Source organism: Eumetopias jubatus, unplaced genomic scaffold (genome assembly GCF_037043125.1).
Source record: "Eumetopias jubatus isolate StellerSeaLion01/CBP00866 unplaced genomic scaffold, mEumJub1_p1.0 scaffold_2, whole genome shotgun sequence".
Taxonomy (NCBI): Eukaryota; Metazoa; Chordata; class Mammalia; order Carnivora; family Otariidae; genus Eumetopias; species Eumetopias jubatus.
The window spans coordinates 35781418-35807028 of NW_028274808.1; the positions used below are offsets into that span (position 1 = coordinate 35781418).

General features: G+C 36.2%; 1 protein-coding gene across 1 annotated transcript in view; it reads left to right on the forward strand.

Annotated features, from left to right (window-relative positions):
* The window catches only part of ADAM9 (ADAM metallopeptidase domain 9), a 147698-nt gene that overhangs the window by 31212 nt on the left and 90875 nt on the right, over positions 1–25611 (forward strand). Inside the window, exons 6-11 of the mRNA XM_028124047.2 lie at positions 601–796; positions 2157–2222; positions 4030–4101; positions 5288–5457; positions 10614–10695; positions 11175–11308. Of these exons, the coding sequence (XP_027979848.1) occupies positions 601–796; positions 2157–2222; positions 4030–4101; positions 5288–5457; positions 10614–10695; positions 11175–11308 (720 nt within the window). The remainder of the gene's footprint in view (positions 1–600; positions 797–2156; positions 2223–4029; positions 4102–5287; positions 5458–10613; positions 10696–11174; positions 11309–25611) is intronic.

Genomic DNA, 25611 nt, shown 5'->3' on the forward strand with positions numbered 1-25611 from the left:
TAAAATTATATTTACTGAAGGCCTGGCAATATGATGCTGTGTGCTGGCTCGTTGGTTACATGACTGATTGAACTAATAAATATTATTTTAATTCTCAAACCAGCTGTATAAGATGGCTATAATTATCTCCATTTAAGTAGTAACACGGAGCAGTTACTGTGTGCCAGGGCATGTACTGAGTATTTCGCATTTATATAATAATTTAGTTTTCAGAACAACCCCATGTAGAATAAAGTAAGGTAGAGGTTAAGTCATTGCTGAGAATCCCACAGCTAGGAGGAAACATTTGGGATTCCAGTGCTGGTTCTCTGGCTCTAGACTCCATACTTTTAGCCACTGTTCTGAATGGCCTTCCATTATACATACAGCAGTCACTTGGAGAGGTTAACTGACTTTTAGGGAGTGATGTTAGTAAGTAGCAGTCTTGAGTTTTAAATTTACATCTGCATGACTCTAAAACCTAGTATTTTTCTCTATACCATACTACCCCTTCTTATACATGTTAAGAACTAGGATTTGAATTCAGGTTTTCTGATTCCTTTTCCTGTGTATTATTTTCTTCATTCTTAAAAATTGTGTATGTGTAATGCGATACTTAAGAGGATTGCTGCATATAGAGAATGTGAGTTACGGGATTGAACCCCTGCAAAACAGCTCTCGTTTTGAGCACATCTTTTATCGAATGGAAGATGTCCACAAAGAGCCTCTGAAATGTGGGGTTTCCAGCAAGGATATAGAGAAAGAAACCATAAACTATGAAGAGGAAGAGCCTCCTAGCATCACTCAGCTACTTCGAGTAAGGAAATATATTTCTTCATGGCTCGGACTAAAGTGTTAAAAATCATGTATTTATGCATTAAACCAATACTTATTATTGTTATGGTTTTGCTAACTATGTGCCAGACATTTTGATAGGTACTAGGGGATAAAAAGATGCAGTTCCTGCCACCAAGTTGAATGCAGTCAAGCTTCTGTATGTTTTAGAATCAGGGCTTAAATCTTAAAAACTTATATTTCTTTTTATTACTGTTGCATAATAGTCCATTATATTATCTTTCAGAGAGCAGTACAATTTTTTTATTTAGATACCTTTTACACAAACAAGAATAGTGATTTTTGAGCACTAGATCAGAGAAAGAGAGAGCAATTGAGAGTTAAGACTTTAATTATTTCAGTTGTCTTCCAGGAACACTTGTATCCCTATTTTGAGTCTTCATTAGGATTCCGGGCTTACTCATGACATGGGACTCTTAGACTGAAATGTTTCTAGGAACAGGTCAACTTTAGTTGTGGGCTCTGTGCCTTTCTACAAGATACTGTTGTGTTGGAAGAAGCATGTGCCTCTTCTAGTATATTTTCATACGAGTTTATGGCATTATTTTCATTGCCTCTCGCTGTGCACTCTTTTGACTGTTGGACTGTTCTTTTTTAATTTTTTTAAAATTTTATTTATTTATTTGACAGAGCGAGAGAGGGAACACAAGTAGGGGGAGTGGGAGAGGGAGAAACAGGCTTCTGGCCAAGCAGGGAGCCTGATGCGGGGCTCGATCCCAGGACACTGGGATCGTGACCTGAGCTAAAGGCAAACACTTAATGACTGAGCCACCCAGGTGCCCCTGTTGGACTGTTCTTTTTTAACTTTAATCATTGGAAAACTTTTAAATTTTTGTCGAATTCTGTACTTTATATGAATTTCTGAAAACCACAGAACTAGTCATTTTTTGAAGCAGCAACCTTGTCCTCACTTCTGCTCTGGGTTATTATGTTCTTGTAATATTATAATTATTACCTGCGTTTTTCCACTTTTAACGTAGTAGTGGGGTTTCCCATTAGAGTGTGTGTGAGTATGTGTAGTTTTGATATTAGAAAATCAGTAATTCTGCTTTGGAAATTTGAATACCTCATATTATCATTAACTAGAATTTTTCTTAGACTAGTACAGAGAGCAGATAGCACTTTTTTAGAAAATAAAATGTTTTTGGCTTTATTGATCTGTGTGAAAAATAATTTTATCATGTTTTTAGCAGACCTGAAATAAGAGATTAGAGATGAGGGTAAGGTCGCTACCTATGGAACACATGTAGTTTTTGTTTTTTTTTAAACATGTAGTCTTATAACTTTTTTTTTCCCCTTTATGATGTTTGTTTTTTTGACAGAGAAGAAGAGCTGTCCTGCCACAGACCCGATATGTGGAGCTGTTCATTGTCGTAGACAAGGAAAGGGTAGGATTGGTGACAGTTTTTCTTCTTTTTCATGAAAAGCAGATGAGAAGTGAGCATCCCATGAAGGAAACATAAAATATAATATATTTGTATTCATTTTTCTTAAATGTAATTTTAAAACTAAAATGGCTTTTTTCTTTTAAACATGCTTGATGTTCATAACCCCACCAGAAGCTGAACATAGCAAATGAGAATACCTCTAACTATTTTTTACTGGTGATTCCCCCCACCACCCATTCTTATGCAGAATTTCTTCATTGCCCTTCAGTTAGGGTCACCTTTTCAGATGACTTTAAAGGACTGTGATGAAAAATCAGCTAATCAGATACTGCTTTGTTGCCTAATGAAATTGCTTTGCTTTTTAGAATTTCAGCTAACTTACATATACTTCACTATAAGACGCAGAAACTTCTGGGTCGTGGCATGCTTTAGAAGGGAATAGAGGAGAATAGTTGATTTTAGCATTTACTATTAATTTCTGTGTCCAGGATAACACCAGGGATTTTCCTTATTCATATTTAAGAATTGTGCTTAACTTAGCTAAGAAAAGTAATGGGTCTGTTTCAGCATTTACAGGGTTATCAGTTTTAGATACAGCTGTTATATAATTTAACATATAGATTATTTGAAATATTTTGTCTAACTTTTACTTCAGCTTTGTTGTTTGTGTGAAAAAGTTGTTTGTAGAAACTTAGCAATATTGGCATTTCCTTTCTTATAAGCAGCAGAGACCGTTTAGAGGATTTTTATGGTTAAAAAAAAATCCCTTATTGTGTATAGGTTGGAAATAAACAACCTGTATTTATTAACAGATAGAAACGTATTCAGATTTGTTTATTATAGGTTCATTACCCTCAAGTGGTAGAAGGAAAAAGCAAGGGAGTATGACGAAGCATGAACTTTACCCTGATAATGGATAAAAAGTTTCTGGAGAATGTTTGGACAAGTCAAAAATAGAGATTTGAAATGTTTTTATTGATTACTCTCTCCAGATAGATTCGTTATGTACTGGTGGAAAATGGTTCAAAATAAGAATGATTCCATTTTAATCAAACCTTATCGGATACATTAAATTTTTTTGTTTGTTAGGAGTATCATGATAAAATGCCTGACTAATAAAAGATCTGATATATTCTGATATTAATGCTCTTAGAGCAAAACCATACATTCTTTTTAAAATTTTCTTTTCATTAGTTATTTAGTTGGTTGTATTAAAATAATGTTAAAATGGACATTTAGATTTAGCCAGGTCTTGAAGAAAATAATCAGTCATATCAACTGTTTGTTTTAATATAAACTTTTAAATATCTATTTTGTCTACATATAATGTCTGTTGGTGAACATTGGTTAATCTCTCATTAATTTAGCCCAGAGTTTAGAAATTGTTTATTGGTAATGTCTTTAGCCTAAGGGATGAAAGGATCAGGAAATCTGTTAGATTGTTTTTATTCCTTTATCTGTGCATTTTGATTGTTTTGAACACTACCTTTATAAACTGTTCAAAAAGATTTTTGCATTAAAATGAATAAAAAGAACATTAAAGAGAATTTTAAAATTATGCTAATTTGGAGCAAATGAAGACTTCAGTGTTTTCCTTATTATCCATTTCACACTTGAACCTGTTTTTCTTATTCCTATTTATCACTGAAATGTATCCTTTAGATTTGTTAATTTGAAAGGCAGGTGAGTGTCTAAATGCCTCCATTTTTAGTTCAGAGGAAATATTTGGGATTCTTCATTATAACAGATTTTAGAAATTTTTTTCATAAATGACCGGTGAAAATGATTTTCCTTTCTTACTTTTCAGTATGACATGATGGGAAGAAATCAGACTGCAGTGAGAGAGGAGATGATCCGTTTAGCAAACTACTTGGATAGTGTGAGTTGTATTCTCTATTAACTGGGATTATTCTAGCCTGTCTTTTCATAGTCTCAGAACAGAATTTAAAAATTGTCTTATTTTGAGTTCTGATTATCCTAGGGACTCAGTCTTTCAGGGGTCTGTTTTCTAGTTTGTTTTGTAACATTTTTTATGTTTGAAAGGAATATATAACTGTAGAAAGACTGAGACAAGTAAGAGATTTCATATCAGCATCTATTTTATCCTCAGTGTAGAAAGGGTAAGGAACTTTGGCACTTAAGAAAAGATCTTTGAATTTTTACTCAGTCTTACTTTGATGAAGGCTGCCTCCTACTCTGAAACCATGATATGACAGTGTGTGTGTGTGTGCGTGTGTGCGTGTGTGCATGTGTGCGTGTGTGTGTGTGTGTGTGTGTGTGTGAGTGAGAGCACCAGAGGGAGAGCAAGAGGGAGGGAGGGAGAGAGAGAGAAATTTGGTTTGAGACTTTGTAGTTCATTCATCCAGTGGGAGATATTGAAGAGTTAGATGCATATTCTTATAAGATAATTTCATCTATAAGGTATTTCCCTGTTGTGAATATTAAGCATAATAATAATGATGAGGACAATAGCGTTCTCTTGAGCCTTTATAATATGCTAGAAACTGAGCCAGGTGCTTTACATTTATTGTCATTTAGTCTTCACAGTATCTCTATGAAATAAAAATGAGTTCCATAGTGCACTATCTGAAACCTTTGGGGTATGTGTAATTAGAATTTTAGGTAAAAGTTTAGAAAGGTAATATGGTTCACCATGTATTGCATAACAGGATCTTCTGGTAGCTCTTTGTAATCAAACTCACTGATATTCCTATAGTGAAATGTATGAGTATTTACATTAAGTGAGATACATACGGACCAAAAATAGATTTACATTAGTTTAGGGCAATTTGGAAGCCAAATTTACCAAAAACTTAAAATTTTCAATTTGTCAGATTTTGGAATGGAAGATAAAAACAATTTTGAACTTCTATTACTTTTATTTTGTAGATGAGGACGCTGAGACTCTTAAGAGGTTAGAGTCTCATTATATTGAACAAAATGTATTTTTTGGAGGGGAGGAGTCCTGTTTTTATTTCAAGTAGTCGTGTTACTTCGTCATAAGTTAAAAGATATTCTTGTATTCTTTAATATATTTTATAGACATTTATTTGTTTTCTTCCTAGATGTATATTATGTTGAATATTCGAATTGTGCTAGTTGGACTAGAGATTTGGACAAATGGAAACCTGATCAACATAATTGGAGGTGCTGGTGATGTGTTGGGGAACTTTGTACAGTGGCGGGAAAAGTTTCTCATAACACGTCGGAGACATGACAGTGCACAGCTAGTTTTGTAAGTGATTTTAAGAAAAGTGCTATTAATGAAATGGTCAGAACAATAACTTTTGCTTATTTTCTTTTATTAGAATCATGTTTTCTTAAGGTTTTTGAGCATTCGTCTGAATAAGGAGAGCTTTGTATGATACCCCACAAGTCACAGTATGATAATGAGACCTCTCTTCTGTGTTGGATTCCCTGTCACCTTTATTCAATGTCCTTCCTCTTTCTTGGGTTTTACTCCCTCACCTGGGTATGGCATGTTTTCTAGTTTCTTCTTGTGAAAGAATATATGGAAAGAAAAAAATTTTGACCCTTGCATGTCAGAAAATGTGCTTCACCGTCTCAGAATAGAATTTAAAAATTACATCCGTGTGACCTCTGATTATCCTAGGGCCTAAGTGACTCAGTTTTTCAGAGGTGTGCTTTACAATTTGTTCTGTAACTTTTTTGATTATTTGGCTGTGTGTAAAATTCGAGGCATGAAGTCTTTTTTCCTTCAGAATTTTGAAGGCATGTCTCTTTCTTTTGACTTCCAGTATTACTGTTGAGAAGCCTTAAGCCTTTCTGATTCCTGATCCTTTGTGGGTTTGTTTGTTTGTTTTCCTCCTTCTCTGGAAACTTCTAGGATCTTCTCTTGGTCCCCAGGCTTCTGAATTGTCCTGATGAAATGCTTCAGTGTAGGTCTTTTATCACTCATTGTGTTGTGTTCTTCGCGGGTAACTTCAGTCTTGAAACTGATGTCCTGCAGTTTTAGGAATTTTTTTCTAATTATTTTGTAGATGACTTGATCCTCTTTATTTTTGTTCGCCGCCATCCGCCATTCCTTCTGGGGTTCCTTTTATTTGGTTGGCCGTTGAGTTTTCTTGTGCTTATCCTCTAATTTTGTTATCTTTCATCTCCTTTCTTTTTGTCTTTTTTTCTACTTTCTGGAATATTATTTCCTTAAATTTCTCTTCTAAGCTTTCTATTGAGTTTTCTATTTCTGCAATCTTATTTTAATGTTCTGTAGATCTTTTTGTCCCCTTTAATTTATATAATCATGTTCTGATTTCATGGATATAATAATTTTTTTATTCTCTTTGGGAACTTGCTGATAGATGTTTTTAAAATTTTACATAGCATTTCCATGGTACTATAATAAAACCTAAACTTATATAAATCTCTTAATATGAATACAGTTCAAAACTTACAGCAAAATCCTCATTTAAAACTATTTGAAACATTTCATCCTTCTTAAAAGTTTTCTGGCTTGAGGGATTGCAGTTTTGAAGGCCTTAGCCTGTTGCAGCCTCCTTTGCTTGGCAAAGCAGTAAAGCTATTGCTCCTCTTTATCCCCCCCCCACCAAAGTCTTCTAACTTGATAGGCTGGCTTTTTGCAGAAAAATGTTCTAATTTATATATTTTTGCCTCCCTCAGTGTTGATGGTACCTAAAATTCACAATTTTTTTTTTTTAAAGATTTTATTTCTTTATTTGACAGAGAGAGACACAGTGAGAGAGGGAACACAAGCAGGGGGAGTGAGAGAGGGAGAAGCAGGCTTCCCACCGAGCAGGGAGCCCGATGCGGGGCTCGATCCCAGGACCCTGGGATCATGACCTGGGCTGAAGGCAGACGCTTAACGACTGAGCCACCCACGCGCCCCTAAAACTCTTAATTTTTTTCTGAGGAAAAATTTCCCTTGTGTTGAGGTTAATGTAGAGCATGAAATCATCCATAATACCTGGCTTGCTAAAATGTAACACGGAGGCCGCTGGAGGCAAAGAAGGTTTCAGAGAAGGGCCTCGGCCTTTGGACTGCTGGGGCCTGCATGACCACTCTGCTGTGACCACTCTGCCGTAGGAATGCCTCTGGGAGTTCCCCGAAGCTTTTTAGCCCTAACAGCCACCCTGGGATCTAAGAGATGTATGCACTGTCCCTTAGGCTATGTTTAGCAGAACTTGTAAAACAGGCAGATTAGCATATCATATCTTTCCCGTAAACAGATCCTCCTAGTTCCAGCAAAACCCCTTGTCACACATCACATGCTTGAGAAAGAGTGATAAAGATTTATGATTCTCCTGAAGGACCAATAAAGGCAGGAGCAAAGAAGAGCAAAGGGTCTTGTCTCTGAGCATTGACCCCCTTGCTTTCTCCTCTCTTTCACAGCAAAGTTTGGAGTCATCTTTCATCCATCCACACAGGGAATGCTGGCCATTCCTCTCACCCTTGATTTTCTCTTGTTTTCTTTTGTTATGTGAGTTAATTTAAAGCAAGGCAGTGAAAATGGCAAAGTGGATTTTTATAGCCCTTTTTATGAATTTTTAGTAAAATTATACCTGCAGGTATCCTCCTGCCAGTGAGCACGTTGCCTTCTAGTTCACAAAGGGCCAGAAGGGACAGGCATCTATCTACCACATTTCTCATGCCTTGCCCAACCAAACCTACCAAGCTGTCTTTGTCTTTTCTGTCTGTATCCACTTGTCATGTAGAGGCATTTCCCAAATGTCTAATGACCCCTGGTTGTGTTTTTGGTTAAGAATGGGGTACTAAAGAGTCTTTTCAAAGCATTGAGTACATGAGTAGGGGCTGGGGACTATGGCATTAAGTAGAGGGTGATCTGGCTAAAGTGTTTCCTTGGCAATCCCCTTATGTCAGTATCTCTGGTCCTCTTCTCCTTGCTGGTCAGATGCCCCAGAGAAAGATTTATTCATTCATTTATAATATATTTATTAGGTGTATATCCTAGGCACTGGGGATAGCAATGAATAAAGACAAAAATTCTCTAATTTTAAAATGTTTTAAATTTTTAAGCAGGTTTATTGAGGTGTGACGGATGAAGATTAAACTGCATATATTTATTTATTTATAAAGATTTTATTTATTTATTTGACAGCAAGAGAGGGAACACAAGCAAGGAGAGTGTGAGAGGGAGAAGCAGGCTTCCCACTGAGCAGGGAGCCCGATGATGCGGGGCTCGATCCCAGGACCCTGGGATCATGACCTGAGCTGAAGGCTGAGCCACCCAGGCGCCCCTAAGCTGCAGATATTTAAAGTGTCCATTTGGAAGAGTTTTGACATACGTATATAGCCATGAAACGATCATCATGATGAAGATAACAAACATACCCATTCCCTCTAGGCCTTTTTGTAATCCGATCTCCTCTTCGCTCCAAAAAAAAATTCCTTCCCCAAGCAACCACTAATCTTTTTTTCTGTTAATGTGGGTTAATTTCCATTTTCTAGAATTTTCTGTAAGGGAACTCATACAATTGTACTGTGTTTGTCCAGATGAAAATTCTTGCCTTCATGGAGTCCATATTCTGGTAGAGGAGATTAGCCATAAATGAGGTAAATGAATGTGTATAATACACTAAATACTAATAAGTGGTAAGGAGGAAAAATAGAGCAGGGAGGGTAGAAGTAAAAGTTTAGGAAGAGTGTAACTATACTTATGGTGGTGAGCATTTCATAATGTATATAATTATCCGATTACTGTATTGTATATCTGAAATTAATATATCAATGATTTCAATTAAAAAAATGGGAAAATGAAGACGTATTGGTCTGCAATGAATTGGAAATTAAAGAAAAAATTACTGGCCCTTCCCTCTAGATAGTTTGAAAAGCACTGCCTGAGATGATGCATAAGGCTGAATTCACTATTTCCTTGCCTTTGGTTTAGCCATGTAAGGCCAAGGGCGGGCATCTGCCTTTCTCATCTGAAGGAGTCGCCTGCCTTGGCTTGCTAGTGGAGACTGGTGCAGAAAGAACCATCATGAGCTTGGGCATGTCACGTGGCCTCTGTCATTTATAAATTTGTGATGATGGAACTAGATATACAACACAGTGTCTTGGGTTCTAATTTTCTATCATCATGTGAAGGAATAAGTACCTCATTTTCCTGTAGGTGCATGTTTCTCAGGAGGGTTAAGGTTACAACCAGTGAAGCTCATATTCTGACTCAGAGTCCAGGAAATGTTTGAAGAAACTTAGTAGCCAGGGCGCCTGGGTGGCTCGGTCAGTTAAAGTCTGCCTTCAGCTCGGGTTGTGGTCCCAGGGTCCTGGGATCAAGCCCCGCATCGGGCTCCCTGCTCAGCGGGGGGTCTGCTTCTCCCTCTGTCTGCTGCTCTGCCTACTTATGCTCTCTATCACTGTGTCAAATAAATAAATAAAATCTTAAAAAAAAAAAGAAACTTAGTAGCTACAATTTTTGTTGCACTGTAGGCTCAGCTTCTGGTGACATGAAGAGAGATTTCTTTTCTTGCATTTCTCCCTAATTAGAATGTGGTTACCTGGCTACAGGGGAGAAAGGGCCAGGATGGTATAGCCATTGAGGGTGGTAAATGTGGAATCAGATAGCATTATGTCAGACCACAGCTTGGTGACCTAACAGCTGAAGATACAACTTCCCGGGGTCTCAGTTTCTTAATCTGTTCAGTGGGCCCAATAATTTTTCTCTAGTAGGGTTTTAGGATCAAATGAGATTATTTTTGTAAGGCACTTGTGAAGGCTTATAGAACATTTTAAGTACACTGTGTTGTTGTTATTATATTTTTCTTTTCAATAAATAGTGGGGCACCTGCCAAGAAAAAAAAGTATTGGAGGAGTCAGGTTGGCATGGTGAGGGAGGGCCTCTCAAAGAGAAGACCTGTGGGTAAAGACTTGAAGGAGGTGAGGGAATCAGTTAGGAGTATTTACTGGGCAAAAGAGTTCCAGGTGGAGAAAATAGGTCTTGAGATACAAGTGTGTCAGGGATGATTGGGAACCATATGGAGGCCATTGTGGTTCTTATGTCCCCTGTGCTCCCTGCTTTGCAGCCTCCTATGTGTGTTATGTTCATTGAATGTGTTACCTGTCTCTCCTCGTTAGAATTTTTGAATAAGTAAATATAATGCATTTTAGGAAGATTTTTTATCTAGAGAGTAGGAAAAAAAACTTGGCTTGGTATCTAAAACATACCTTCATTTGTCTGAAAAATGAATTTGTGTTATTAATCTCATTCTCTGAGAATAAAAAAGAAATGACTTAATTGTATTCTGATTTTAAGATGTCATTTATCTTTGCCATTTTTCTCCCAGTTTTTGTAGGTTCTACCAGCCCAGTTTAAGCTTACCCAAAGAAATAAGAGCAGTGTGTTCCTTTAACCCCCCCAAGTACATTTACTAACTTTGACCTTGTATTTTCATTTAGGAAGAAAGGTTTTGGTGGGACTGCAGGAATGGCATTTGTGGGAACAGTATGTTCAAGGAGCCACGCAGGCGGGATTAACGTGGTATGTTTTTGTTCTTGATATTTAACTTTGGACGTTTGTGTCAGGACAGTGTCAAGCATTTGACCGCATACTTCCTCCTCTAGTCCTCAAAACAGTATTTTAGGTAGAAGTGGTTAGATGTGTTTTTTCTTTAGAGACTGGATTAAGTTTTCTAATATTATGTGTTTATTAGCTCCTCACTTTTTATGGACAAGGAAGTTGAAACCCCATTTAAGAAGATTAAATTGGAACCATGAATCTGTTTTCCCATAAATCAATGCAAATAACTTATTAGTGCTAAAGTAATTGGTCTGTTGCTTAAAGGATCTATCTCCATGTCATATCAGTTTCCTAGTGAAATGTATGAAAACTGATGTTGGATGCTTGATTTGTCATGAAGACTGTCACCATTATAGTGATTAATTTCCTTTTGTGGAAAAAATAATAAACATATCCTTTTTGTTCAGAAACCTAATTAATACTTTCCTGTGTTTGGGCAGTTTGGGCAAATCACAGTGGAGACGTTTGCGTCCATTGTTGCTCATGAGTTGGGTCATAACCTTGGAATGAATCATGATGATGGCAGAGATTGTTTTTGTGGAGCGAAGAGCTGCATCATGAATTCAGGAGCATCGTGAGTAACTGAATTCTTTCTTCTTGTTCTTGTTCTTTTTTTTTTTTTTTAAAGATTTTATTTATTTATTTGACAGAGAGAGACACAGTGAGAGAGGGAACACAAGCAGGGGGTGTGAGAAAGGGAGAAGCAGGCCTCCTGCAGAGCAGGGAGCCCGATGCGGGGCTCGATCCCAGGACCCTGGGATCATGACCTGAGCCGAAGGCCGACACTTAATGACTGAGCCACCCAGGCGCCCCTCTTTTCGTTCTTCCTAACGTGATATCCTAGATCAGTGTTTCTTAAACTCTGTGATATTCTCATGTCTATGTTGAAAAATTATTCCTGGCTTCTCTGAAATGAATTACATGATACAGCAATGAGAAGTTGGTTTTTTAATTAAATAAATGATTCTAGAGAGCTTTAAGAAAAATATTTGTGTAGGCACAGGTATGGAGGTACACTCTTGTGCAAATTGACACACCAAAACAGAATAAGAACATGGAAGAATTTACATCTGAATTAGGAAGTAGGAAAGGGTTTCTATTAGATGTAGTGGAGGTTGGATTAGATTGAAAGACTATATGAAGCATTTACTCATAAATCCTTTCTTGAGAAAGTGCTTCATTGTCACTGTAAATAGAAGAAATCTTGACATAGTGCTACTAACATCTCTACTTTTATAGATAAAGGTGAGAGGCAAGACAAAGAGGAGGAGGAAGAGTTAACATTTATTGAATGTTATTTATGTATTAGGCACTGTTCTAAGCACTTAAAGTGCGTTAATCTTTAATGCTCAGCAACCTGATGAGATGTGGGTATCTCTAGTTAAGGATAAAGAAAGTGAGGTTACACATCAAAGTAAGTGGTGAGGTTGGGATTTGAAGTCAAGAAGTCTGGGTCAAGAGCCTGCGATCTTAGAACTGCTTCCTTTGCCAGGGTTCAAAAGGAATTACAATAGAGGGTATACAGGTGAACAACACCACTGAGTCGTTGGGCTTCTTTTTAGTGAGGATTTGTCATAAGGGAACAAGGTTCCTTCCTAATTTAGTAGGCAGTGATGCTAAGTAGAGAGCTAGATATATGCAATGTATATGTGAGTAGAAGCTGAGCTAGAGAAAGAATTAGATGTGGAAGATGTTCATCTTTTCCAAACACAGATGAAGATTTCATACGGGGAATATCCACAGCCCCAAGTGTTCATTTCCTTTCCTACCTCCCTCAAGTTCCCGGAGCAAGGAAAGAATAATAAAAATTGCTCTTAGCCAGCTCTTTATCTTCAGATCTGAAAGTACAATTCTAATTAAATCGTGGTGTAAAGGAAAGCACTCCAGCAGAATTTGCTGCAGGATTTACCTGTTTCTGAGCAATTACTAGGCTGAAAAATAGATATGGAAGAATTAGAACAGTATTCATTAAAAAAAAAAAACTATACTTAATGAAAAAAGTAATTATATTCACAAGAAAAGTCTTATGTTTCAAAAGAGTTCCTGTAGGAGGGGGAAGTAAATTTAGCATTTGGTTTGGCTGGGAGTGAAGTTGAGGAAGACATGAATTGAGGGAACAAGAAATAAATAATCAACCATGAGATAAGACAGGAGACTAAGATGAAAACAGTGGCATGCAGAGCTAGGAAAGGAATGTCCTTAAACAGTGCTATGGTAGAATTTAAAGTGGTGTAAGAGGCAGTGAAGAATGGACCCATACTTTATTCATTCATTTATCAAGTATTTATTTATTCATTCATTTTTTTAATTTTATTTTTTTAAGTTTTTTTATTTGAGGGAGAGAGAGCTTGCACATGTGCAAGTGGGGGGGCAGGAGCAGAGGGAGATGGAGAGAGAAACTTAAGCAGACTGCGCTGAACACAGAGCCTGACTCAGGGCTCCATCTCAAGACCCTGAGATCACGACCTGAGCTAAAACCAAGAGTCAGACGCTTAACCAACTGTGCCACCTGGGTGCCCCTTACAAAGTATTTATTGAGTGCTGACTTCGTGCTAGACTTTGTTTTAGGCACTTGCCTAAATAAAGATAAAGACTTGCCCTTGGGCGCCTGGGTGGCTCAGTTGGTTAAGCGACTGCCTTCGGCTCAGGTCATGATCCTGGAGTCCCGGGATCGAGTCCCACATCGGGCTCCCTGCTCGGCGGGGAGTCTGCTTCTCCCTCTGACCCTCTTCCCTCTTGTGCTCTCTATCTCTCATTCTCTCTCTCTAATAAATAAATAAAATCTTTAAAAAAAAAAAAAAAGACTTGCCCTTAATGGAGTTTACATTTTAATGGGGGAAGACAAACTAGTAATGTAATAAATATATCAATAATATAGAACATTAGAAGGTGGTAAGTGCTATGGAAAATAAAATAGAGCAGGATTGGAAGATTGGGAGGGCCAAGTGGTGGTGGTGGTGGTGATGGTAGAGGTTAGGTTGCAATTTTAAATTCGTATTGTCAGGGTAAGTTCCTTTGAGGTGATGTGAGACTAACTACTTGAAGAAGATGAGTAGAAAGCTGTGTGGGTATCTGCAGAAAGAGCCAAGTATGAAGGAAGAAGTATGGTTAGGATAGAGTTTTTTTCAAGATGGAAGAAATTACAGCCGGTTTGTATGCTAATAGGACTAATTTAGTAGAGGAGTAAAATTGGTGATCTAGGACAAAGAGAGAAACATTGCTGTAGTTGACCTTGAGTGGGTGAGAGGGCATGGGATCTGGAGCACAAGTGGAGGGGTTTGTTCTAATGGAGCTCAGGGTATCTATAGTAATAGGAATAAATGGATGTAGCTGCTGGAAATGGATAGATGTAGTGGTGGGAGTCTGTGGTTCAGTTTTGTCAGTGAAATAGGAAGTAGGTTCATCAGCTGAAAGATGAAGATTTTGAGCGGGGAGCGGTTGGGGATTTCAGGAGATAAAAGAAGGCATGAAATAGTTGTGTGGTAGAATGGGAGGATAAATGGAGTAGAGTGTGTTTCCTGGGCCGTTTTAAAGGGTCGCTTGAGATTCATAGTCATGAATTTTAAGTGAGATTAGTTTGTGGTTGTGTGTTTTTGTGCAGCCACATTCAACTGCATAGGTACATAAGAGAGTTGATGTTATTAACCAGGTTGTAGTTAGGCCAAATACAGTGAAGTAAGAGAGGTGCAAGGAAGTCAGATCTGTTTGCATAGGAGTAATTATCATGATGAACCATGACATTTAAGCTGGATAAGGCTTAGGAAAGGGAGGACATCAAGGGGATAAGGGAAGTGGAAAGGGAAAAAAGCAGATGTCCTGGTGGGATTAAAGTTATACTGGAGTATAAAGGTGTACCTGGGGAGAGTAAGATGGGTAAAGTTGAGATTATAAATTATAGTAATGGTAAAACATCCATTAAAAGCATGGCAATGAGTGGTTGAATGGTGGAGGATTAGGTCTTTGGAGGAGAAGAGTTCAAGCCATGGAGAGCCCAGGGGATTAATATGGTTATCTACCTGTATATTGAAATCAGCAAAAATTAAGACAAGAATAGTGTTAGCGTGACAATGTTGGTGAGAAGGACATGAGAGGGAGTAACTCAGGGGTTGGTATGTTAGTAATAAAGGGTAGTGGGTAGTTTAATTTTATGAGATTCAGAGCTGGGAGATTTTAGGAAGGAATGAGAAAGAATGGCCTAGAAGCAGCAATATGGAGAAAGAACACTGACTCTATCTCTAGTTGTATGAGGGTTCTGGGAAAAAGCTGCTGCCCCTTGAGAAGGTTCTAGTGGGAGCTGTGAAATCCGGGAATAGCTGAATTTCAAATAGAGCTTGACAGTGAGACTTTCAGAGAAGAGTTTGAGGTTATGGGAGTTTTTGCGGATGATGGGCTGTGAATTCCAGGATGCATAGTAAGGGAACAGGAGGGAGATAAGGGCCTACACAGAGAGCTACAGCTTCCTATGGTGATAAATGTAAGCAGGGTTAAAGGACAGAAGGAGATTTGTCCTGGGAAACTCGAGGCAGGGCGTGGTGCTGCAGCAGCCTGTGTTAGGAAATGGAGAGGGGGTGAAGTGTTTGGGATTTCCTCTTGAACAGTGGATCCAGGAGGTCTAAATTTATCTCAGTCCTAGCATGGGAACTCATTTTGGCCCTGGTTGGGTAACTCCTCCTTAATGCCTGTTCAAAAAAAATCTGCAAGTCAATCTTGATAAGCTTTCCCAGATTGCAGGGGGAAAGGACAGAGATTAAAAGTTAGAAAGATGGAATAGATGTTGAGAACACAGTGGAAAGAATGGTTTTTGGGCCATTGGATTTAGTGGAGGGGCAACTAGAACAAATGGAACTTGAAAGAAAATATATAATATTAAAAAAAGTAAAAACAACTGAGCGGGGGAGGTATAAAGTCACAGAAAATTGGAGAAATAGATGTCTAACTGCATTTTAAATTGTCATAATAATGACCTCAAGGTAGAATTGAAAACAGGATGCATATTTCTAATTCACAAGGACGATTTTTTTTTTTTTAAGTAGGCTCCACACCCAACGTGGGGCTTGGACTCATTACCCTGAGATTAAGTGTCACATGCTCTACTGACTGAGCCAGGCAGGCTCCCCAAGCCAAAAAATTTTTAGAGAAAGTATGCAACATAGAAAAAAAAAAGCCCAAAAGAACATTTGTTAAGGTGTTACAAAATACAAAGTATAAGATATAATAATTTAAGGCCAACTAAAAGTTTTGACAAATATATATGGAATGCTTCTCAGACTAGGTCTCAAAAAACTATTGTAATTAAATGTTTTGTCTAGGAAACATACCCGAGACAGACTCTAAATAAGGCAAAAATGATCACTTTTCATTTGTGAGATGTACAATCATTAATGAACATCTATCATAATTGTTGAATATTATGTTATTAAAATATGTAATGTAAAAAGCGTGTCAAGGGAAAATGAGCACATATTTAGAGAAAATTTTAAAACCTCTTTCTTAATCATTAATGGATTATATAAACAAAGCACATAAGATTATAGAGGTTTAAATAAATATTGGTATGGTTGATTTAATAGATAAAAATGTAACTCTGTGTACAAACAGAACATAGATCTTCATTTCAGGTGTTCAGGAATCTCCACAAAAATTGACCATATATTTTGCTCAAAGACTTACATAATTTAGAAAAGAAGCAGAAACAGAACAGGTCTCATTCTTTGGCCACAATGTGGTAAAACTAGATATTAATAATAAAAACCCTAAATGAGTTGGTAATTTAAAAACTCTCCTAAGTAAATCTTATATCAGAGACCTAAAGGCTAAAGTAATTATGAAATAATTTGAATAAAATGGTATTATGAATATTACATTTAAAACTTGCTGCATATTAAAACTGCAACATGAATACAAGATGATCTCAGATATAAGGTGATCTACCATTTTCCCCATGAGAACAGGCAAGAAGTTTTGGGGACTGGCTTAAGTATGTAACCCAGTAGGGATGTAGAAGATGTAAAGGGAGAGAACTGATAGGGGATTGTGGAGAGAAATAACCATGGCTGTGGGAGAGACTGACCATTTAGGAGTTGGAGAGGGAAACTGCAACATCAGGTGACTTGTTAGAGTGGGACCCAGAGGAATAATCAGTCTTATTCTCCAACCAACTTCTTATCTTTGCCAGTGTCTCTTATTGGCCGTGTTTCATTGGATGCAGTCTATATAGGTCAATCTCCTACGCAGAGAACATGGTGGAGAAGGATGGGGATAAGATTGGAGGGGAAACCATAAAATATTGGTCATCCATGATACTATCACTACTATTAGTTTATTCTGGCTTGGATTTTCTAGCTAGTGCAATGAATAAGAAAAAGATTTAGGAATAAATATTGGAAAAGAAGGGGTAATAATGATGTTAATATGATTGTCTAGTTTTGAAAAGCAAGAGAATCAATTCAATAGTATTAGAAATACAGTTATAAAATAAGATTTCCAATAGACCAGTTATAACTATTTTGGAAAAAATGTGAGGAAAAAAACTGTATTTGCCAAAAATTCTGAATAGCTTGGGATCAACTTAATAGGAAATATGTAGCACTTGTTTAAAGAACACACAGTTTATTGAAAGTCGGAATATGTAATTTGAGTAAAGGCAGTGTTCTTTTATGGAGAGACTAAATATTGGAAATGTATCTGTCTTTATCAAATTAACTCATAAATTTAAAATAATTCCAATCAAGTTCCGATATGTATATATTGCTTTCATTTTAGAACTTGACAAAAATAAATTTAAAGTCAATTTGGAAGAGTAATTTTGCAATAGTAGTGAAAAAATATTGAAAAAGAAGACCTTTAAAGAAGGCTTTTGGTATAAACTATTATGTTTCGAAATTGTATAACATTAACTTAAATGCACAATAAACATGTCAACAGTCTCATAGTAGAAACCTCAGAAATAGTAAAAGTGACTTTTTTTTAAAGATGGGGTTATCCAGTAAATGAGGCTGAGATAATTTTTTAAGAATTTGGAAAAACATTACCATACATCATACATTAAAATAAATTCCAAATATGTAATGAAATAGAAGAAAACATGACTTAATAGATATAATCTTGGATAGAGAAAGGTTTTTCTAAACATAAACCTTTCCATTGCCCCCCGCCCCCCGCTGAACTGTAAAGGACAAAACAGTCTATAGATTTGACGAGTTGTGTATATAAAAACGCAGTTCAAACAGTGAAAGGGCAAATAGCAAAGAATACTATTTGAAACATCTGAGACAGTTTTTTTTTTAAATAAAAATATCATAAATTTACAGATGAGCAAAGGTTATGATCAGGTAGCTCATAATACAAGAAATAAATATAAAAGATCAGTAAATTTGTGAAACTTTTCTCCACATCACTAAACAAAGAAGTGTAAATCAAAACAATGAAATAGCATGTTTTTAACCTATGAAACCAGGGTTTGTAAGTTACCAGGCCACTCTCCTATACTTCTAGTATGAAGAGAATTGGTACAGGTTTTCTGTGGAACAGATTGGTTATTTGTGTCCAAAACCTTACAAGATACATTTTTAAGCCAGCAATTTTATTTTTGGAAATTTGTTCTACGGGAATAATCAGAGGGTGAGCAAACAATATGTATATGCATTGTTCAGCAATAAAAATGGGCACAACTTACACATGTCCAAAAAAATAGATTGTTTAAACTGACCACGAAATACCTATTTAGTGTAACACTGGATAGTATTAGAACTCATGTTTTTAAACAGCGGATTTCAAACTTTTTTTTAAGCTGGGGAAACCTCCTCCTTTGTTTTTCCCCTCCTGTATTCTCACCTAGAAGCCCAGTGTATAAAATACATGAGGGGAATTTTTGTGGTTGAAGTGGGAGGAGGAGAAACACCCTGTCCTCTCTAACTGCTCCGTGGCCGTTTCTATCCTTAGGCTGCATTATGATTTTCACGGGCCTTTCGCTTTTGTGAGCCCCCTTTTCCATTAAAAAAATATGAAAAATTATATTTTATGACTGTATTGGTATAAAGACAGATATAACCCAGGCTGGATTCATTATTAAATATTCATTATTGTGATTTTCCTCTTTTTCTTCTGATTTTAAAGTAAATTTGTGGGCCATTGAAATTATTATGGGTCTTCACCATTGTGCCATACTGTATCTAATGTATTATTGTAAATCACTCTGGTTAATAATATGTTGGTTAAGATATATGTTTATTCAAATGAAAAAAAGAATATGTGAGATATCATGGTGTGAATTACTCCTGTTTTAAAAATATGAACATGTGAAGAAAGATTGGAAGGATGTATGCCAAAATGTTTAACTGGCTCTGAGTTTTGGTGGTAGTTTTTAAGGTCACTTTTGTATTTTTCTTCTGGCTTTTCTTTATCTTTTGAATCATTTTGCTCTGAGCAGTTATTTATTTTGAGTTAGGAAATAAGGCAATATTATTTAATAGAGGTATTCTAGAAAAAGTGTGGGTACCAGTCTATTACAGATATTAATAGCATTGAACATGTAGGAGATTGTTATTTATCAGTGTTCCCCTGGACTTTACTCTTGAGAACTGATAATATATGATTGAAGTATTTTATGTTGTTAATTTTATTGTGGAGTTATTTATTTTTAAAAACTTTTCACTGAATGATCATATTTAAAATAGATCTGAGTGGATTGCATTTTCCCACTATTTCTGGTGCTATATTAGTTCACACTTTTGTTTAGCATTCTAATAGAGATTTTTTTTTTAAAAAAGATTTTATTTATTTGAGAGAGAGAGAGCGAGAGAGAACATGAGCTTTAGGAGGGGCAGTGGGAGAGAAAGGGAGAAGCAGACTCCCTGCTGAGCAGAGAGCCTGACGTGGGGCTCGATCCCAGCACCCTGGGGTTAGGACCTGAGCTGAAGGCAGATAGATGCTTAGCTGACTGAACCACCCAGGTGCCCCTCTAACAGAGATATTAGGATATATAGAATATTTGTTAGTTGTTGCCCTTGCCTTTTGGGGAGGTTGCATGATTGTATAGTGAGTCATTATGTGAGTTTATACACATTTTATTGAGCTTGTATTAGTAATTTTGTTACTGTAGTTAAGTTAAAATTACCCAGGACAAAAAGAAAAAAGTCCTGTTTGTATTTTACTTATGTTCTATGACAGAGATATAGCTGGTAGATAAGTGTTGGATAAATATAAATATTCCACTGCTTACAGATGTTCACCTCTTGAGCTGTTTTCACTATGGACCTTTTGTATATGAAGCAGAAATGTATTATGCTTGCAGCGTTGAAATGGAGTATGGCTTAAGCATGGTCTTACGGCAAAACAAAACGTTAAAGAGACAGATTGAGACTGGCTGAGACCGTGCAAGGAATGAAATTTTGGGACGTCATTGCTTACAGGGATTAGTGTAGAAGCACTTTAGGAATATTAGGATAGGGGTGCCTGGGTGGCTCAGTTGGTTATGCATCTGACTCTTGATCTCAGCTCAGGTCTTGATCTCAGGGTTGTGAGTTTAAGCCCTGCATTGGGCTCCACACTGAGCGAGGAGCCTACTTAAAAAAGAAAGGTTAATATTAGGATGAAATTGAGTCTGTAGCAGAGATGTCTTGAGGCAACATTTGTAATGGAAAAGGACTTCTAATGAAGGAACATTGCTTTCTAGATCTAGGAATACAAGATCTTAGAGACTAAAAGGTTTTCTACCTCCCCCAAAAGACTATAAGTGAGATGTTCACTACTGAATGAAGGGCAACCTGCTTCTTCTGAGGAATAAGTAAACTATCCCAGATGACGTTGCATTCACTTCCACTTTGAACAGAGGAGTACTCTGGGCAGAGGGCAGAATTGACAGAATGGAGATGGTGTTGGATTAACTCTTTAGATCTGGTGGGCATTACCTCATTAGACAGATGGCTCTAGCTTATTCCCAGTTGAAATGCACTTCCTCCAACAGCTAGGGATAAGTCTACATTTATTAATGGTGGTGTTTTCTCTTACATCTTCTTAGGTATTTTTGTTTTGTTTTTTAGAGAAAACTTGCCCTGTGTTCCAAGTTTACCTCTTACTCTGGTCTTTATCTTGGATTCTGGTTTTTTTTTTTTTTTTTATGATTGCTTCCTATAAAAGCTATAACCCTATGTCAGCTTTCTGATCTTTAACAACCCCCATCAGGTTGAGCAAATTCATCTTTTTTTCTAAAAGATTTCTCAGTCCTGAGTGAGTACTCTTCTAGTTTACTGGACTCTACTGAGCCTAACTGCAGAAAGAAGCACCGAGAATAACTCTTGCAGGGCCTACTTATTCTGATAGAACTTGTGATGTATTTTTTTAAAAAATACTTTTATTATGAAAAATGAAGCACATGTAGAAAATCTAGCTAAACAAATGTATAGCTGAACGCATTTTTAAAAAAATTTTATTTCTTTGAGAGAGAGAGAGAGCACGAGTGGGAGGGGCAGAAAGAGAGAGAATCTGAAGCAGACCCCCCCGCTGAGCACGGAGCCTGATGCAGGGCTCCATCTCACAACCCTGAGATCCTGACCTGAGCTGAAACCAAGTTGGCCACTTAACTGATTGTGCCACCCAGGTGCCCCCAGATGAACACATTTTTATAAAGTGAACATTTGTTGTAACCACCCATGTCAGGTCACTACCAGGATCCTCAGAAGTCCCCATCATACCTTCTTCCCTAAAGTTAACCCTTATCCTGATTTTTATGGTAATCATTTCCTTGCTTTTCTTTACAGTTTTGCCACAAAAATATGTATTCCTAAACACTTTAGTTTTTGCCTGTTTTGAGCTCTATTCATAGAATAAATAAACAGAATTATACAAGTATGTTTCCTATTGGTTGGCTTTTTTTTAGTGGGCGCTGTGTTTGTGAGGTTTGTTCATCCTGATACAGGTAGCTGAAGTACATTTTCATTTTTGTTGCTTCCATCTTCTTTTGGTTTGAAGGTTGCCCCCTGGGATTTTTAACTTCCCTGCACTTTCAAGTTACAACTCAAAAAAAGCTTAGAAATAGGAGTTGTGGGGAGTTGTCCACCATAACTGCTGAAATCAAAAGTGGCTGTCGTGGGGTACAGTGAGTGCTAAGTACATACCTCACCAATAATTGATAATATCCACTTTAAACTTTAGCTAATCAGTTGGATATATAGTGGTATATTACTGTGCTTTTCCTTTGCATTTCCCTGATTACTAATAAGATTAGATCACCTGTTTATGGGCCATTTTGATTTTTTGTGAAGATACTCTTCAATCCCACCCTCCCCAGTTTTTCAATTGGGTTGACTATCTTTATTGATTAATACAAGTCCTTTATAAATTTTTTGGTGACTTTTAGTGAAAAATTTTAGTTTTAATGTAGTCATGTATATCAATCTATTCCTTTATGACTGTTGCTTTTTGTATCTTATTTAGGAAATTGTAAATTTGATGTCACAGAGGTGGGCTCCTGTATTGTCTACCAGACTCTTGATCTGTTTTAACCTTCATATTTAGGTCCATAATCCACCCAGAATTACTATTTGTGCATTGTGTCAGGTAGAGGTCAGGTTTTTTTTTCCAATATGAGTACTTTGTGGAATTGGCACCATGTGTTAAAAAGATATCCCTCTCATTGCTTCTTTGCAGTGTCACCTTTGTCATAAATCAAGTGTCTGCAGATATATGTGTCTGTTTCTGGGCTCTTCTATTTCATTTGTTTATTATTCTATATTTGCATCACTACTGTAGTTTCCTAATTTTCACAGCTTTATAATTGGTTGTAGAAAGCAAGTTGTCCTACTTTGACCTACTTGTTTAAGAGTGTCTTGACTGTTTGTGGCTTTCTCATGTAAATTTGAGAATTGTCCAATTCCAAAAAAGTTCTTAATGGGGGTTTGATTGATCTTGTATTAAATCTCTAGATTAGTTTGGTGAAGAATTAACATATTTTCAATAAGGAATCTTCAAGTCCATGATCTTTAATTCCTCTTATAGTTCTCTATAAACTTCTTTTGGTAGTATTATTCCTATACTTTATACTTTTGGGTGCTATTGTAAATGATTTCTCTTTAAAAAATTAATTTAAAATTTAAATTTAAATTTTTAATTTTTTAATTTTTTGTATAAAAATAAAATTGATTTCTTATATTTATTTTATATCTAGCAGCCTGTTACACTTTTACAGTAGTGCTACACACCTGTAAATTCTTTTGGATTTTTACTTATATAATCATATCATCTGGTAGTAATGATAATTTTGTTTCTGCCTCATCAATCCTTATAACTTTTATTTATTTATTTTTATTACCTGACTGTACTGGCTAGGACTTCCTGTACAACATTCGAGTAGAGGTGGTGGTAATTTGCATCTTTGTCTTCTTCTTTTTTTTTTTTTAACAAAGAATAGTTAACATGCAATGTTATATTAGTTTCAGATGTACAACATAGTGATTTAACACTTCTATACATTATTCTATGCTCACCACAAGTATAGTTACCATCTGTCACCATAGAGTGGTATCAGAAGGAAAGCTTTCAGCATTTTAACATTAAATATAATGTTTGCCAAATATTTTGCAGATACTCTTCTTTCTCTTTTCTTTTTCAAGTTTTTATTTAAATTCCAGTTAGTTAACATACTAAGTAATATTAGTTTCAAGTGTAGAATTTAGTGATTCATCACTCACAACACCCAGTGCTCATCACAAGTGCCCTCCTTAACTCATCACCCATTTAACCCATCCCCTGCTGACCTCCCCTCCAGTAACCCTCAGTTTGTTCTCTATAGTTGTGAGTCTGTTTTCTGTTTTGCCCCTCTCTCTCCCCACTCCATGTTCATCTGTTTTGTTTCTTAAATTCCACATATGAGTGAAATCATATGGTATTTGTCTTTCTCTGACTGACTTATTTTGCTTAGCATAATACCCTCTAGTTCCATCTATGTCGTTGCAAATGGCATGATTTCATTCTTTTTTATGGTTGAGTAATATTCCATTGTATATATGCCACATCTTCTTTATCCATTCATCAGTTGATGGGCATTTGGGATCTTTCCATAATTTGGTTATTGTTGTATGCTGCTGTAAACATTGGGGTGCATGTATACCTTTGAATCAGTATTTTTATATCCTTTGGGTAAATACCTGAGTAGTGCAGTTGCTGGATCTTAGGATAGTTCTATTTTTAACTTTTTGAGGAACCTCTGTACTGTTTTCCAGAGTGGCTGCACCACTTTGCATTCCCACCAAGAGTGTAAGAGGGTTCCCTTTTCTCTGCAGCAGATACTCTTTATTGGGTTAAGGACTATCCTTTCTCCATTAAGTTGTCTTTGTTCCTTTGTCAAAGATATCTTGACTGTATTTGTGTGGGTTTATGTCTGAACTTGATTCTCTTTCATTGATCCATTTGTCTTTTCTTTTGCCAATACCATGCTGTCTTGATTTACTGTAGCTTTATGGTAAATCTTAAGTCAGATACTGTCACTTTTAAAATTTTGTTCTCTTTCAATATTGTGTTGGTTATTATGGGTCCTTTTTCTTTCCATATAAACTTTAGATTACTTTGTTGATACCCAAAAAATAACTGGCTGGGATTTTAATTGGGATTGTATTGCATCTATAGATCAAGTTGGGAAGAATGGGCATCTTTGTGGTATTGAGTTTTCCTATCCTTGAACATGGAATATCTCTTCATTTATTTAGGTGGTTTTTGATTTTTTTTTTCCATCAGAGTTTTGTAGTTTTCCTCTATAGATCTTATACATATTTTGTTAGATTTATACCTAAGTGTTTTTGTTTTGTTTTGGTTTTGCTAACATAAATGGTATTGCATTTTTAATTTCAAATTCTAATTGTTTGTTGCTGGCATATAAGAAAGCAACTGACTTGTATGTTAATCTGTTCTATAACCTTTCATTTCTTTAATTAGTTTGCTTTAACTGCTTATTAGTTTCAGAAACTTTTTGGTTGATTCTTTTGGATTTTCTGCCTAGATGACTGTCATTTGTAAACAGTTTTATTTCTTAATCTGTGTGTCTTCATTTCCTTTTTTTTTATTAGACTGTCAATTCTGTCTGATATTAATATAGCTTCCCCAGATTTTTTTTCATGTTGGAAGTATATTTTTTTCCATCCTTTCACTTTGAACTTTTCTTTATCCTTATGTTTTAGATACATGGTTTGAAACAACTTACGTTTAGGTTTTATTTTTTAATCCAGCTTGACAATATTTGTCTCTTAATTATATCATTTAGTTTACTTATATTTAATAATGTACTGTATTTATTTAAATGTAGATGTGATTGATTGTAAGATACATCATTATTTACATACCACTAAGAAAGAAAAAATGGTGCCAATTAAATAAATACTTTAATTGTTAGATGAATCTGTTTCAGAGTATTTTAAATGTGTGAAGAATGTGTTTTAGAATTAATGAGATGCAGTATTTGGGTTTAAATCCACCATCTTATGTGTTTTTTATTTGTTTCACTTCTTTTATGTTCTTTTTTTTTTCATTTTTTAAAGATTTTATTTATTTATTTGAAAGAGAGAGAGAGTGCCGGAGCAGAGGGGGAGGGAGAAGCAAACTCCCCGCTGAGCAGGGAGCCTGATGTGGGGCTCGATCCCAGGACCCTGGGATCGTGACCCGAGCTGAAGGCAGACACTTAATCGACTGAGCCACCCAGGCGCCCCACTTCTTTTATGTTCTTTTAAAAAATCTTCTATTTTGTTTATTTTGGATTATTGGTGTGTTTTAATATTCATTATTTTGCCTCTATTAGAATGGAAGTTATGTAATCTTTGATTTTGGGGGGAATTACTCTAAATATAACACGTGTCCTTGATTTATCATGTTTAATATTAAATCATATCCTTC